This window comes from Lacerta agilis, chromosome 6 (genome assembly GCF_009819535.1).
Source record: "Lacerta agilis isolate rLacAgi1 chromosome 6, rLacAgi1.pri, whole genome shotgun sequence".
In the NCBI taxonomy this organism is placed as follows: Eukaryota; Metazoa; Chordata; class Lepidosauria; order Squamata; family Lacertidae; genus Lacerta; species Lacerta agilis.
Genome location: NC_046317.1, coordinates 311661 through 325934, shown reverse-complemented (window position 1 = coordinate 325934; position 14274 = coordinate 311661). Strand labels below are relative to the sequence as shown.

Sequence of the window (14274 nt, the reverse complement as noted above, 5' to 3'; positions counted from 1 at the left end):
ATTTGCTCTGCTATGTCAGTCACTAGCATGAGCGAAGGAAGGATAATACTTAACAGATATTTCCTTTCCTATTATCCTAAACATCCCCACAGCAATGGCCAGTATCCATTCCATCTGGGATTCCAAAGGAGATCTCAAAGGGTCTGCTCAAGAGCCTCCAGGGTAGCATTTTCTTAAAGATATTGAGCAAATACAAGCACATCACACCTCCCCCCCCCTTCCAAAGATGAACTGCAGCAAACCTCTTCAAATCAAGATTTTATTACTGAGACACAATCATCATCGTGGACAGCAGAGTCTAAAAGCAGGGCTAGGCTTTGGGCATGAATTCATTTCCAAGAAACTCTCCGTGTTAAAATTAGGAAAAAAGATTCTGGTCTCCACCTCAAAGTATGTTTCCACTTACACAGAGCAGGAAATCTCCCAGTTATCTAGCATGATGCCTCTTTTGAAAGCCTTCATAATAAGCTAGCTTGCTACATGCTTGGGGTGGGGGAGAGGCACATTGCGGCTATTACGATTTGTGAAACTGCCGGAATCCACAGCCAATTCCATCCTTACAGCCCTAAAAAGAAGCCAAAGAGAATACTGTGAGCAAAATGGATCTAAGCCATCAGGGCTACAAAAGCAATCCTGGGTCTATCAAGAAGAAGCTCTCACAACAGTAATTTACCTGAACTTCATTTGAAGGTGTGGCTTTCAGCCCCTCCACGGCCAAACCCTGAAAGGAAACCAGACAAAATCAATACTAATTCCACATCTGGTTATCTATCCATGAAAAGAGCCACTCTGACCCCTGAGCCACCCAAGACGAGGCTCTGAATGGGCCTAAGCCAGGTCAGGAAGAGGGATCTGGAGTGCTTTGCCAGGACTTTTTAAAGCTAATGGCAATTCCCTCTGTTGTAGCCTTCCAGACATGTACAGAAAAGGGGTTTTTCCCTCAAGGGATAAGATTAGTTCATCATCCATAGCTATCCAGGGATCTGAAAAGTCATATTAATTTAATGAAAGGACATTACATCTCTAGTTTGGTGGACCATGATCACCAAGGAGCTTGCTTCCTCAATCCCTCCTGCCACATGGAAAGGCAGCTCTTTCAACATACTCCTCCTCCAAAGGGGACATTTGGCTATTTGGCTCTTCTGCAGCAATTAGCCTCTCAAACAGAGACTGAAGATAATCTCCCAGACCCACTAGTGAAAGGGTGCAGAAATCCTAGTTTGGGGATGTCCACACCCTTCTGCCATTGGTACCAGCCATGTCAGGAAATGTTGAAGCCATTAAAAAAACAGATTCTTCCTGGTGTTTCTCAGAAAAGCATATCAAATAATCTTATTTTACTGTTTTAACAATGTAAAATGTATCATTTACAACTTAGAATATAAAAGGCAAAGCAAGAAGAATTCACATGCAATTTACCTGTATGCTCATTTCATAGACTTAGTGTGGAAATATATATTGCATCTGAGTGTTCAGTATAATAATTATTATTCTCTAATACTGTAGATTGTCTTACATTATTTTTTTTAAATAAAAGCATTTAATGTTGGGACCCACCCTAGTTTTGTAGATATTTTAAATATCTAGTTTTGTAGATATTTTAAACATATAGCTGCATACTCTGATTTTATCTGAATGGAAATTGTAAAAATATCAATAAGCATTTACAATGTGTTGTTGTTTCCAGTGTTTCCCCATTTCTTCAGAATCATCTAAGGTGTGAAGAGATGGGAAATGGAGCCTCAGACCTGTTGCAAAGGCGATTGGGTGGGAATTGGATTAGGAAGCTCCAAGGCAATCTTCAAATGTGACGGTAAAGTCTGTCACCATATGGCTGCCACACATTAATGAACAACAGCAAACAGCAGAGGCACTTCATGTGCAGCCCGGCCAGCATCCGGTTTCACTCCATCTTCACAGAGAGAGAGAGAGAGAGAGTTCTGCCTCCTATGAGCTGGTGCTTGTCCAGAGGAATCTTACCTTTTGGTCCAAACAAGGCAGCATAGCAAGGGTGGTTGCAATAAGGCTTCCCATCATGCTGCAGAGAGAATACAAACATCTCAGAGGAAGCAGGGAAGACGGGACAGTTGATGGAACTGAGTCCAGCTTTGGGGGATTGTAGTATCTATGGAAGACGGGGGGGGGGGCAGAGCCGTCTTAAGGGGATCTGCCGCCCTGGCGCGGCTATCCCTCCGGCGCCCCCGCCATGCCGCCTCTCCGCCGCCTCCCTCCCGCGCTTGCCGCCCCTTGGGAGGGGGGTGGGCGAGCGGGGGGTGAGGGGCGTGGCGCTGGAGCGGCGCGGGGCTCTGCGCGCCCTTCCAGCGCTTCCGGGATGGGAGGCGAGGGCGGCCGGCTCTGGACGGCGCGGCGCTGCTGGGCAGCTCGCGCTGCATTGGGCGGGCGGCCGGCTGCGCGCGGGAGCGCGAGCCGGCCGCCCTCGCCTCCCAGAGCCCCAGCTGGAGTGCTGGAAGGTCGCGCAAAGCCCCGCGCCGCTCCAGCGCTCCAGCTGGGGCTCTGGGAGGCGAGGGCGGGCGGCTTACAGCCCGCCCGCCGGCGTGCGAGTGCCCGCCTGCCCGTGGGGGCGGGGGCGGGTTGGGGAGGAGGAGCCCGGTATGCCGGCGGGCTCGCGGGGGCGCCCCTGGGGCGCCCAGCGCCCTGGCGCACCGCGCCACCGGCTTCTATGGATGAGACGGCTCTGGGGGGGGGGCAGACCCAGAGCCACCAACCAATTCCTGCTGGAGGCTAAGAAGGCAGAGCCTCGCTTGCCTGTCTACTGTTGGGGCAAAAGCCAGGCCAGCCAGAGGAGTGGAATCCACAAATAATGGCAAAGCAGGGGTAGCCACCAACCCCTCCAAAAACTCCCACTCCACATCCCCCCACCTACCCAGGAATATCTCCTCTGACTCCCTTTAAAACACACACACAGAGAGAGGGGGGGTAACCTTCAGTTCCCCCACCCAGGAAGAAAGCCAAACTCTCTCATTCCACAGCTCACAATAAACTCTCACAAAGACACCATGGTAACACAACACACCCGCACCCACTCAGGAAGAACACACAAGCCATTCAAACAGGCACCCCACCCCACTGCCCCGCCAGCATCTCCAAGGCAGGCAGCCCCAGTTCCCTTTCCCCATGCGCTCCCCTCTTCCTGTTCTCAAAAGAGGCTGCTGGGTGGGCTGGGTGGGCTGCAAAGCATCGTTCCAGCTGCACCACCTCTTCCTTTTCTGCTCAGCCTCTGCACAGAGAGAAGGGAGCAGGATGGCTGGGAGTACTAGTAACGGGACTCTCTCTCCCCAAAGTTAAACTAAAGTAATAATAATTGTAACTCTATAGTAATCAGGAGGGGCCGTGCACAGTGTTGGGCGATCCAAGTGGCAAATCATTGCAGTCAGTGCTTTGCTCCTTCCCACGAGCATGAGAAACAGGGCGTGGCAAACCAGGGATTTGTTTGTTAGCTGGTGGTTACCGTGGTGTGAAAACCAGGCACCCTGGCAGCACAAACACGACCTGCAGCCAACTAATCTGAACAATAAGGCTGTCTGTCATCCAGCATTCCTTCTGAATTGTTTCCCTCTCCTACATGAAGGAGGGGGGGCATACATGCATTCCTGAAAGGTGGGAGACCAGTTAAAAGAAATGTTTTTGTGGTCCTCTTTTCCTCCAACTCATAAAGTCCATTTTGCAATATCCTTGGGAGATAAAGGTGGCATATAAATGTAATAATAATAAGACGAAGAAGCCAGTGAGTGGCTTTAGTTAGCAGGCGATCTGCACAATCTGTCAGAGCAGGCACACATCACAATTCTGCTTCTGTTGCTCAACCCACTTTAGAGACACCTGCATATCTTTTCTGCAAGTTACTCAGAAGCATCATGTCAGAAAAAGCCACCTGGGCATGTGCAGTTACTCTGCAGACTGGCTCCACCTGGAAGTTTGTTGTGCAGGCAAGAAGCAGCCACCTCAACCCTCAACTTACCTCTGCATGGCTACCTGCAGTCAGAGTCTTGCTGCATTTTTCGCACTTCAAGCACGGCCGATGCCAGTCTTTCCCCAGGGAAGTGACTTTCTCAGCTACCGCAGCAGGGACACAAACAAGACATAATTATGAAATGACTCAGAGAAACCTAGACCTCAGGCTGCATCCTGTCAGTGCTCCCCACCCTCGCCCCCCACATGGGAAGCTGGAAGAGGGCAGAGGTGCTCCAATGCACATCCACCTTCCTTAGCCCACCAATGCTGGCAACTGTCCTGCATGGTTGAAATCCTTCAAACTGGGAAGTCAAGGGGTGGCAAATGGGGCCATCTGCTTGCAGGGCATGTGTCAATCACTAAGCTATAGCCCCAGCATTAAACATTAAAAACTTCCCTAAACAGGGCTGCCTTCAGATATCTTTTAAAAGCAAGATAGTTGCTTATTTCCTTGACATCTGACGGGAGGGCGTTCCACAGGGCGGGCGCCACTACTGAGAAGGCCCTCTGCCTGGTTCCAGGCAACTTCGCTTCTTACAGTGAGGGAACTGCCAGAAGGCCCTCGGAGCTGGACCTCAGTGTCCAGACTGAACAATGGGGGTGGAGACATTCCTTTAGGTATACTGGACCAAAGCCGTTTAGGGCTTTAAAAGTCAGCACCAACATTTGAATTGTGCTCAAAAATGTACTGGGAGCAAATGTAGGTCTTTCAAGACCAGTGTTATGTGTCTTGGCGGCCACTCCCAGTCCCCAGTCTAACTGCCGCATTCTGGATTAATTGCAGTTTCCTAGTCACCTTCAAAGGGAGCCCCACATAGAGTGCATTGCAGTAGTCCAAGCGGGAGATAACTAGAATGTGCACCACTCTGGCGAGTCAGTCTGTGGGCATAGGGTCTCACCTGCGTACCAGATGGCAGACAGCTGCCCTGGATACAGAATTGACCTGCACCTCCATGGACAGCTGTGAGTCCAAAATGACTCCCAGCTTTGCACCAGGTCCTTCAGGGGCACAGTTACCCCATTCAGGACCAGGGAGCCCAAACCCCCTGATCTCTAACAGCGGCTTCATATAAATGTTAAAAAGCATGGGGGAGAGAACGGAACCCTGAGGCACCCAGTATACAAGCACTCAGTGTTAGTGGCTCCTTAAACCAGGGTTACAGTCACCAAAATGGAATACCTAGTTGCCATTTTGGAGGCAGACGGCTCGAAAGCCATATTTTTACATACATTTCAGTTCCTGGGATTCATTCTAATTGTGCAGATAAAACAGTACAGATAGAATTCTACAGGATGTGTTGCTGGTGTGTGAAAACAGTCAAGATCCAAGGATCTCCAGACACGCACCTCCAGTTGGGAGAGAGATCAGACGACATCCTGGCATCTTCACCTGGTTGCAAGTGGCTGAAAGCCAGGTGCAAAATGTGCTTAGGTAAAGGTAAAGGGACCCCTGACCATTAGGTCCAGTCGTGTCCGACTCTGGGTTTGCATTGCTCATCTCGCTTTACTGGCCAAGGGAGCCAGTGTACAGCTTCCGGGTCATGTGGCCAGCATGACTAAGCCGCTTCTGGTGAGCCAGAGCAGCACACAGAAATGCCGTTTACCTTCCCGCTGGAGTGGTACCTATTTATCTACTTGCGCTTTGACGTGCTTTCGAACTGCTAGGTTGGCACCTGGCAAATTTTGAATGCTGCATGTCCCAAACCAAGAACTTGGGAATTTGCTGTGACACGTTTGTCCAAATAGATCACCTACATGTTCAGCTTCTGAGGAACTGCAGGCAGACAGCCTCTCCTGCCGCAAGTATCATTTGAACTCACTTGCCACTTCAACTCAGTCAAACACTGAGGCAAGCATTCTGTGATTTCAAGCCCCAACCAGTACAATGGATCTCCTTCCCTCCTAGTCCTATTTACAAAGGGTGTCATTTTAATAAGGCTCTTTCAACTACTGCAGCTCACAAATATTTTCCAAGGGACAAGGGTTAGATTTTTCACAGCAACATTGTTTAGCTTTATGTTCACACTTAAGATATGCTACATCCATTGTTCCAAGCACTACCCAATTTCAAACATGCCTTGAGGTGCTCCTGCAAGTTCATTTCCTTTTGTAGCAGTGTAACAGCTTTGCCACTTTGGAATACTGTGGTCCTGCTCTTTGACATTTAGAAATCTAAGAGCAAAAGTCTCCACATCACAAACCACAAATTGTAGGGAAAAACTCAACAAAATCAGGCAAATATCCACTGCATGCAGAAAGAGAAGAGTTTGCTGGACAAACTTCAAAAAATAAAGTTTTTTGTTTTTTTTTAAAGGCTACGCCATTGCTGTTTACAATTCATAAGGGCTGGGCTGGTTTTGCAGGTACATTTTGAAGCAAGAGCTACATTGCTGGATTTCTGTTGATCGGGCCCTGCATTAACACCTTAAGCAAATAGGTAAGAAAATGCTAAAAGCAGCACAGGATGAAAGGTGATATGAGGCAACTCAAGTCAGTGGCATCAAGCCAGCTCTGTCTACAGAAAACTTCTAGCTACTTCCCCATGAACTGGAGCTATCATTGTCAAAGGCAATCATTTCCTGTTAACCATTTCCTGTTCAACAGCACCTACTACATGAAAAGAAAAGTGACATGAACAAAGTGTTGTGGTTTTTCTAAATACAGCAGTGACAGGATGCATATCTGTCTTGAAGCCTCACTGATCTAAGGAGGAAACTGCCTGTGGAAGTGTGCCCTGGCTTCTGCACATGCTCAGAGCTCCCCTTCCCATGTTGTAAGATTCCAGGGCTGAGCTCTGCTGCGGATCAGACATCTGCACATATAGTTGGATTTGTACATTTTGTCCTCAGATGCACACAGGAGCTCTGAAATTAATTACAGTGTCTTAGAGGTGAACACAGTGTCTGCTTGGCACTCCACAGACTCCCTCAGATGATGCTTGAACACTAATTCTCTGGGTCCCATACAAACTTGTAACAAAAATACACTTTTTCCACATTTGAAAAAATGAGGCTTAATTGGTGTTCTTTAGCTTTTTAAAACTGGGATGCGGGTGGCGCTGTGGTCTAAACCACAGAGCCTAGGGCTTGCCGATCAGAAGGTCGTGGTTCGAATCCCCACAACGGGGTGAGCTCCCGTTGTTCGGTCCCAGCTCCTGCCAACCTAGCAGTTTGAAAGCACATCAAAGTGCAAGTAGATAAATAGTACCGCTCCGGCGGGAAGGTAAACGGCGTTTCCATGAGCTGCTTTGGTTCGCCAGAAGTGGCTTAGTCATGCTGGCCACATGGACCTGGAAGCTGTATGCTGGCTCTCTTGGCCAGTAACACGAGATGAGTGCCACAACCCGAGTCGTCCGTGACTGAACCTAAAGGTTAGGGGTCCCTTTACCTTAGCTTTTTTAAGAGATTCATTTGTTTAATTTTTTATGGTTCTGGCCGCCTGTTTGTATTTCCAGCTGTAGAAACCAATATGCTGTGACTGTATGTTCATTCTACATGAGTGATGCATCACTTAGACATTATTCCTTTTTAAAAATACGTTTGTGTGTGTGAAAAGCAAGAATATTTTACATAATCATTCACAATCATAAACATACATACACATAAATATTGATCTGTACTTGAACATATGAATCTAAGTTCTCAACAGCCCTATATCCACTATACCCAGTTCTATTTTGGGGACTGTCAGAACTCACTTAGCCATTTTCTCTCTAATCGTTTTGTAATGACACATCATCACAGTTAGTTCTATGACCTCTAATTCCCCCCAAACTTTCCTGATTAGTTCATTTTTTGGTCCTCTCTCTGTTGTTTCTATGATCAGAATCCTTGCAATGGATTGGTATCTTTGCAAAATCTGTATTTTATGTTTTTTAATGCTCTCGTCATTGTGTAAAATTCAGCAAACGTAAAGATGGAGCTGCATCTATTTGTATGTGAAACATTTCCTTAAATATTTCTATTACCATTTGCCAGTATTACTGCTTTCTTACAAGGCTCCCCCCCATAAAAATCACCTTTTTGTTCCTGTCAAATCCTACACTTCCCTCTCCTGATTTACATATTTTCCCCTCCAATACACACATGGAGTCCAGTAACACTGAACTGCTATTTTTATGTAATTTTATTTATAAGATATGGCAACTGAAAAATTAGAGCCCCTCTGAAACAAAAACTGGATTTTTTGTTCATCAACTAGTTTTCAAAATTATTCCCTTGGAATTTCTCTATTTGTACTGTAATTCAATTTCATCATATAATTATGGATTATTTACATATTCTTTTTTTTAATTGAGTATCTTGGAGACCATTTGAGATATCTTTCAGTTTGTTTGACTCAGTCTTATCCTTCCAAATTTCCTAACTTCTTGTCAGCCTGTCTGGAAAAGTCCCAATTTGCAAATATTGATATCTGAGTGGGTCTACCTTCAGTTTTGCTTATACTTCTTCAGTGGTCTGGAAATCTTTCCAATCTTGAAAGATTCTCTGTTTATTTTCTTTCCATATCTGGAAACTTCCCAATTGTCCTTTTAGATGGAACTGTTTATCTTCTAGTAGAGAAGTCAATGGGGGTTGAGGGATAAGAACAGCTCATAGTGATGCCAAATTTCTATACATGTTTTTTACATGTGACTCCCCTCTGTAAAATGTTTGCCTATCTTCTTTACTTGTCCACAGTGATACTTAATATCGGGGTGCCAACTCACCCTCAGGACTGTGGGTAACCCCCGCTGCAATGTGCGACGTCACACAGGGAGGGGCTCGGACGCAGAGGCACAGACTCTGCCCCCCCCTCCCCAAAAGGCTGCCTCACTCGCTGGATGAAGAGGGCGAAGCTGAACTGCTTCTCTCCTGCTCTCTGGGAGGCAGTACCACTGCTGCCGGCCGGCCTTTCTCACTGACTTTGTGGGTGACCAGCCCCCACAATTGTATCATTGTGGTGCCCAAGCAACCATGGCCCCCTGGCGTTGTCTCCTAGGCTTCATCTCGGTCTTAGCGGAATATTCCTCCTATGGTCTGTTATATTTCCTCATCTGGTACCATTGCATCATCTATGCCAGACCAGACTTATGTCTGGAAGACCCCCATTCTCTCCTCTTGTTTTCTCTCTGCACCATCCAGGTTCCTTCCTACTCATTTTCCTCTATCCTATTGTCCCCCCACCCTCAGCTTAGTACTTTTTTATTGAGCCTGCATTGCAAATAGGGCTGTAGGGAGAAGATTCCTTGAAAATACAGTCTTGGTTCTTCCCAGTAGGGAGTGGCTGGCTGGCTATTCTCCCGTTTTCTGGGTCTGCCAGACAACAGGCTTGGCAAAGCCTTCGAACTTGGCTCTTTTGTGCCTTCTCCACACCACGGACGACAAAGGGCCCGAGCCTGCGCATCTCCACCTCGGCATCTCCGTGTCCCCGATCACCGGCCCCGATCTGTTGCCCCGGAGGGGCTCGGCGTCGAGGAATCCCCGGGAGCGCGTGCTCCGAGGTTGCTCCGCTCCCGCAAATCTGGACAGAGCTGTCGAGGTCCTCCTTTCGAGGCCCCGCCCGTCCTGCAATCTGGCCTCCGTTTCTCCCAGGTGAAGCCGGGTTGCCCACCGAGCCCCGTCCAGACGCGCATTTGCCCTGCCCTCCCGCCTCCGCTGCGCCCGTGGTCAGGAAACTCGCCACCAGGACCGCGAGCAGCTTCGCCAAAGCGACCCGGGGGGGGGGTGGACCTCGCGAGGACCAGGCCTCTCCGGCGGGCGGCGCCCTTTTGACCCGCGCGCCCCCGCCGCTCTTGGCCCCACCGGGGCTCCCGGAGGTGGGCGGCAAGCAGCGGGTCCACGAAGCAGGGCGCTGCCCGCGCGAGAGATGCACCCCCGGAGGGCTCCGCCTCGGTCCTGAGTCCGCTCGCGCCCCGGGCGGCCCCGATCCAGGGCAAGAGAGCCTCCCTGCGCAGGAGCGGGCGGACCCCTTCCTGCTCCTCGGAGTCCGCGACCCCTGTCTAGGGAAGGCACCCCGACGGGCTTCCCTTCCTGGCGGCGCCGCCAGTGCGGAGCGACGGGCGCAGTCTTACCGAAGTACACCTCCTTCTGGCACTTGGGGCACTTGGGCATTTCGGTGGCGGCGGCGGCGGCGTCAAGCACTCGGTCTCCCCGACGGAGGGCAGCGGTCGCAGCTACGAGCGGAGAGCCGTTGCACTTGCCTGCTCGCTTACTCGCTCGCGGAGAGGATCCTGCCTCGCCTCGGCGCCTCCGACCACGCCCGCCTTGGCCGCACCCTCCAAGCTCCGCCAGCGACGCCTCGCCCTTTCCTCGGCCCCAGCGGGCGGGTGGAGAATTGGCCGCGCTGCTGGCCTCGCCGCGAGAAAGCATCCCGCCCGAAGCCGAAGGCCCTTGCTGCGCGCAAAAGGCGCCGCATGCCATGCCGGAGATGGACCGAGTCGGGAGACAGTTTCAAAGGGGTTTTGGGTTTAGGCGCACAGTTTACTTAAACGCAACCGAAACTCCTCCAAGTTTGCAGCAGCCTGAATTAAACAGGCACCAGCCTTTTGAATTCGGCGGGCTCAGAAATGACCTGGGTACCAACCAGTGTAGTTGTTTAACGGAAGGAAATACATTCCCAGGTAGTTATAATTCAGTTGTTTCCAAAGGCGGCCCATTAGCGATTACAAGAGATGGAGATATGGGGCTAAGCTCTCTCTCTAACTAGTAATGAATACAGAAAAAGAGGAAGCTGTTTTATCCCACGTCAGATGATCCATCCATCTGTTCACACTGACTGGCAGCAGCTCTCCAGGATTTGAGGCAGGGTTCTCTCCCACCAGCCCTACCTGGAGATACCATGGGGGACTGAACCTGGAACTTTCTGAATGCCTAGCAGCTGCTGTACCACTGAACTAGAGCAATTCTCCAGTGGCAATCTGATAGAAGGCATTCTACGTCCCTATGCACCTCTAGTGTCCCTATGCATCTCTAGCGACATACCTGGGTCTAGGTACACACACACACACACCAATGGTGAACTTGCTCCTTTTAAGGAGCTACACAGCTCCATCCAACACTGGTTGGACTACCAACCTGAACCCATGAACTCATCTTGCCTGAATTGAGTTTCACTTTATTGGCTCTCATTCAGTGCATTAATGTGCTCAAGCACTGATTCAGCACTTCCCTATCTCATCTGAATCAGAGCATTATTGCTCTCCTTTGAACCCTCCTGTCTGAATCAGTAGTATGACATTGGCTGGCACAGGAACAAGTTGAGGCTAAGGAAGAAGAGTGGGACTCTTGCCTCCATTGCCATATGTATGTTCATAGAACAGCTACACTGCTGGTTGTTCTTACATGCTGAAGTAACCCAACGTAAAACAGATTTTGGGTGGAATTCCTGTAACTTCAGTTCAACATCTTTGTCTTACACCTTGTCTCCACAAAAAGAAAAGTTAGAGCTTCGTCCTTGGAGTGTTGGAGTTCCTTCCCACAATATCTGCTTGGCTCCCATTAAGCATCCTGCAGGGGCAACTGGTTGCCTTCAGTCTGATGGACACAAGCTCTGCTCAATCTCACCACTAGTATTACATACATCTTTATATACAGTCACCACCAGCTTGAACTCTTTTCTCCCCTCCCAGCAGCTTGATGAGGGCTAAAGTAGACATGCTGTCATGAGATAAATGACAGGATCTTGTGTTCTGTTTGTGTGTCATAAATGTGGCCCAACACATTTTGTTAAGGTGTGCACCCATGGATTGATTGATTTATGTCAATGAGGGAAGGGAGAAAATAGCAAGACGAACAAATAAGGACAAGGAAGGTGTAAATAGGCAAAAAGTTAGCAAACAACCAAGAGTTGTTGGGAAGTTAAAACAGGATATTTTTCCTGCAGAGAAAAATACTTGTGCAAAGTTGACCAGAGGCAGAGCAAATATGAAAGGCTGGTGGCAGAGTGACTGTTCCTCTTTGCTTGCATACCACAAAGTAGTAGTCCCTCATCCCCACAGAGGGGGGGCCAGAGGAGCTCAGAGGAACACAGCCATGAAATAGAAACAGACAGAGGCAGAAGAAAAAAAACTGGAATGGATCTATGCCTTGTGGACGAGGGGGTTCCTCAGCAGCCTTTTTATTCTGTCTGCGCCTCTCTGCTTCCCTAGATCCCCCCCTCTTTTTAGATAAGTGTGTGCCGCCATCCAATGCACAAACCTATGGTGTGTGTGTGTGTGTGCATGCGGGGCATTTATCCCACAGAGACGGGTTCATTAGGGCAGTCAGTCTCAGCTGTATCAAGTGAATTATATACCGTATTATGCCAACAAATTGACTGAGTATAAGTGTCTCCTCAAAGGCATAGCCTATAGCATACTTTCCAAATATAATCAATTCTTAAAGTGCAAAGTTCCATATGCAATACAAGGTGCTGTGGAGTGATTGTGCAGTGAATGCTCATAGATATGGTGTATACAGCAAAGCAACAAAGTTGAAGATGAAGTCCATTCCTTTGAAGAAACTGTACCAGTGAAACCGGGAAACCTCAAGCTAGCCACCCGTCGGAAGACAGACGAGGACGCCTGAGGGACTTTGATTATATTTGGAAAGTATGCTATAGGCTTTGCCTTTGGGGAGATACTTATAGATATGTGTTAAGTTACGCTATCTTCAGTCAATTTGTTGGCATAATATATATTTTTATAGTTCATATTTCTGAGTTTTTCACGGTTTTGTGTATTTCATATTGGGTTATTATTTCCATGATTGTCTGTTGGTTTTTTGTGTATCAAGTGAAATGGCAAGCATTTTTATTTAAACAAAAAGTTCATCCCAAAACCTCCAAGCCGTATTCTTCCTTTCCTGTACCATGCATCCTTCCACAATCCATGTCATTGTAGATACTTTTCTTTCTGTCTCCTGCTCTCTGGCCAGTCAGTTCTCTGTTCCGCATAGCCAAGCTCAATCCAAAACAATCAAATAGGCACCCCTATCCTCCACTGCTTCCTGCAGTTTGGCCAAACTCATGCCAGTCGCTTCAAGAACACTGTCCAACCATCTGATCCTCTGTCGTCCCCTTCTCCTTGTGCCCTCCATCTTTCCCAACATCAGGGTCTTTTCTAGGGAGTCTTCTCTTCTCCTGAGGTGGCCAAAGTACTGGAGCCTCAACTTCAGGATCTGTCCTTCCAGTGAGCACTCAGGGCTGATTTCTTTAAGGATGGATAGGTTTGATCTTTTTGCAGTCCATGGGACTCTCAAGAGTCTCCTCCAGCACCATCATTCAAAAGCATCAATTCTTCGGCGATCAGTCTTCTCCTTCATGGATCACTGCCTTGTCGTGGCGAAGGGGCTTGAATAACTCAGGGAAGCTATGAGCTATGCCAGGCACGTCCAACAGGTAGATCGTTTCAGTGTGGTTTCAATGGCTGGCAGCTGTTCCTCCTCTTCTTCCTGCTGCGGCTGCTGCCACACTGTCAGGGGCTGCTTTGACCCTCCTTCTCCAGCCACTGATTTTTTTGGACATGAGGAGGGGCAAAAAGGGCTCTCTGCCCTCAGGAGTTGGTGCCCCTGAACAGCGTAATTCTACAATGCACATGAAAGCTAATACCCAGAACAAACTTAGTTGGTCTCTAAGGTGCTACTGGATGTTTTTTAATTTTTTGTTTCTACCCAGGTAAAATTCAGAGTTTTGAGTTTAACTTCACGAGCAATGGCGTTTCTTCCTGCTGGCCATCAAAACAAAATTCCCTTGGCAGGCTGGCTTGTCAGACAGTTAAGTGCAGCACAGAACCAGGACTCCTTTTACACTAAGCAGCATTCCAGAAGTACACCTGCTGTTTAGGGAAGCTTTTAATGTTTAATAGTCTATTGCATTTTAATATTCTGTTGGAAGCCGCCCAGAGTGGCTGCGGAAACCCAGCCAGATGGGTGGGATAGGAATGAATGAATGAATGAATATTATGAACTCCTTATCTTTTGTTAGCCCCCATAGTGGATACAGTGAAATGCACTGGGGAAGCCCCCGACTGACTTAATTTTGTCTTAATTTTGACATGCACTCCCTAATCCTTTTATAAAGGGAAAGAAAACTATTCAGGAAAGGAAGATTCAAAAGCCAGGTGGAAGGGAATCGGTCTGGATTTTAGTGATCTGTTTTAATTTCTCTGTAGGTTTTATGGTATTATTGTTGTAAACAGCTTTGTTTTTTGCGGTATACACATATATTTATAAAATACATAACTAAATGTTGCACAGGTGACATATAGGCTGTATCTGCCAATATTTGAAAGCTGAAACTCAAATTTCTTGCTTGAGTATTAGCGGCTGTGCAGCAAACAACCTT

General features: G+C 48.2%; 1 protein-coding gene across 1 annotated transcript in view; it reads right to left on the bottom strand.

Annotated features, from left to right (window-relative positions):
- Positions 1-245: 245 nt before the first annotated feature.
- Positions 246-14274, bottom strand: part of LOC117047840 (cysteine-rich protein 2-like) — a 75374-nt gene continuing 61345 nt past the window's right edge. The window contains exons 9-13 of the mRNA XM_033151066.1: positions 10025-10346; positions 3980-4074; positions 1981-2038; positions 674-721; positions 246-565 (exon numbers count right to left, since the gene is read on the bottom strand). Coding sequence (XP_033006957.1) covers positions 681-721; positions 1981-2038; positions 3980-4074; positions 10025-10346 — 516 coding nt within the window. The 3' untranslated portion in view covers positions 246-565; positions 674-680. The remainder of the gene's footprint in view (positions 566-673; positions 722-1980; positions 2039-3979; positions 4075-10024; positions 10347-14274) is intronic.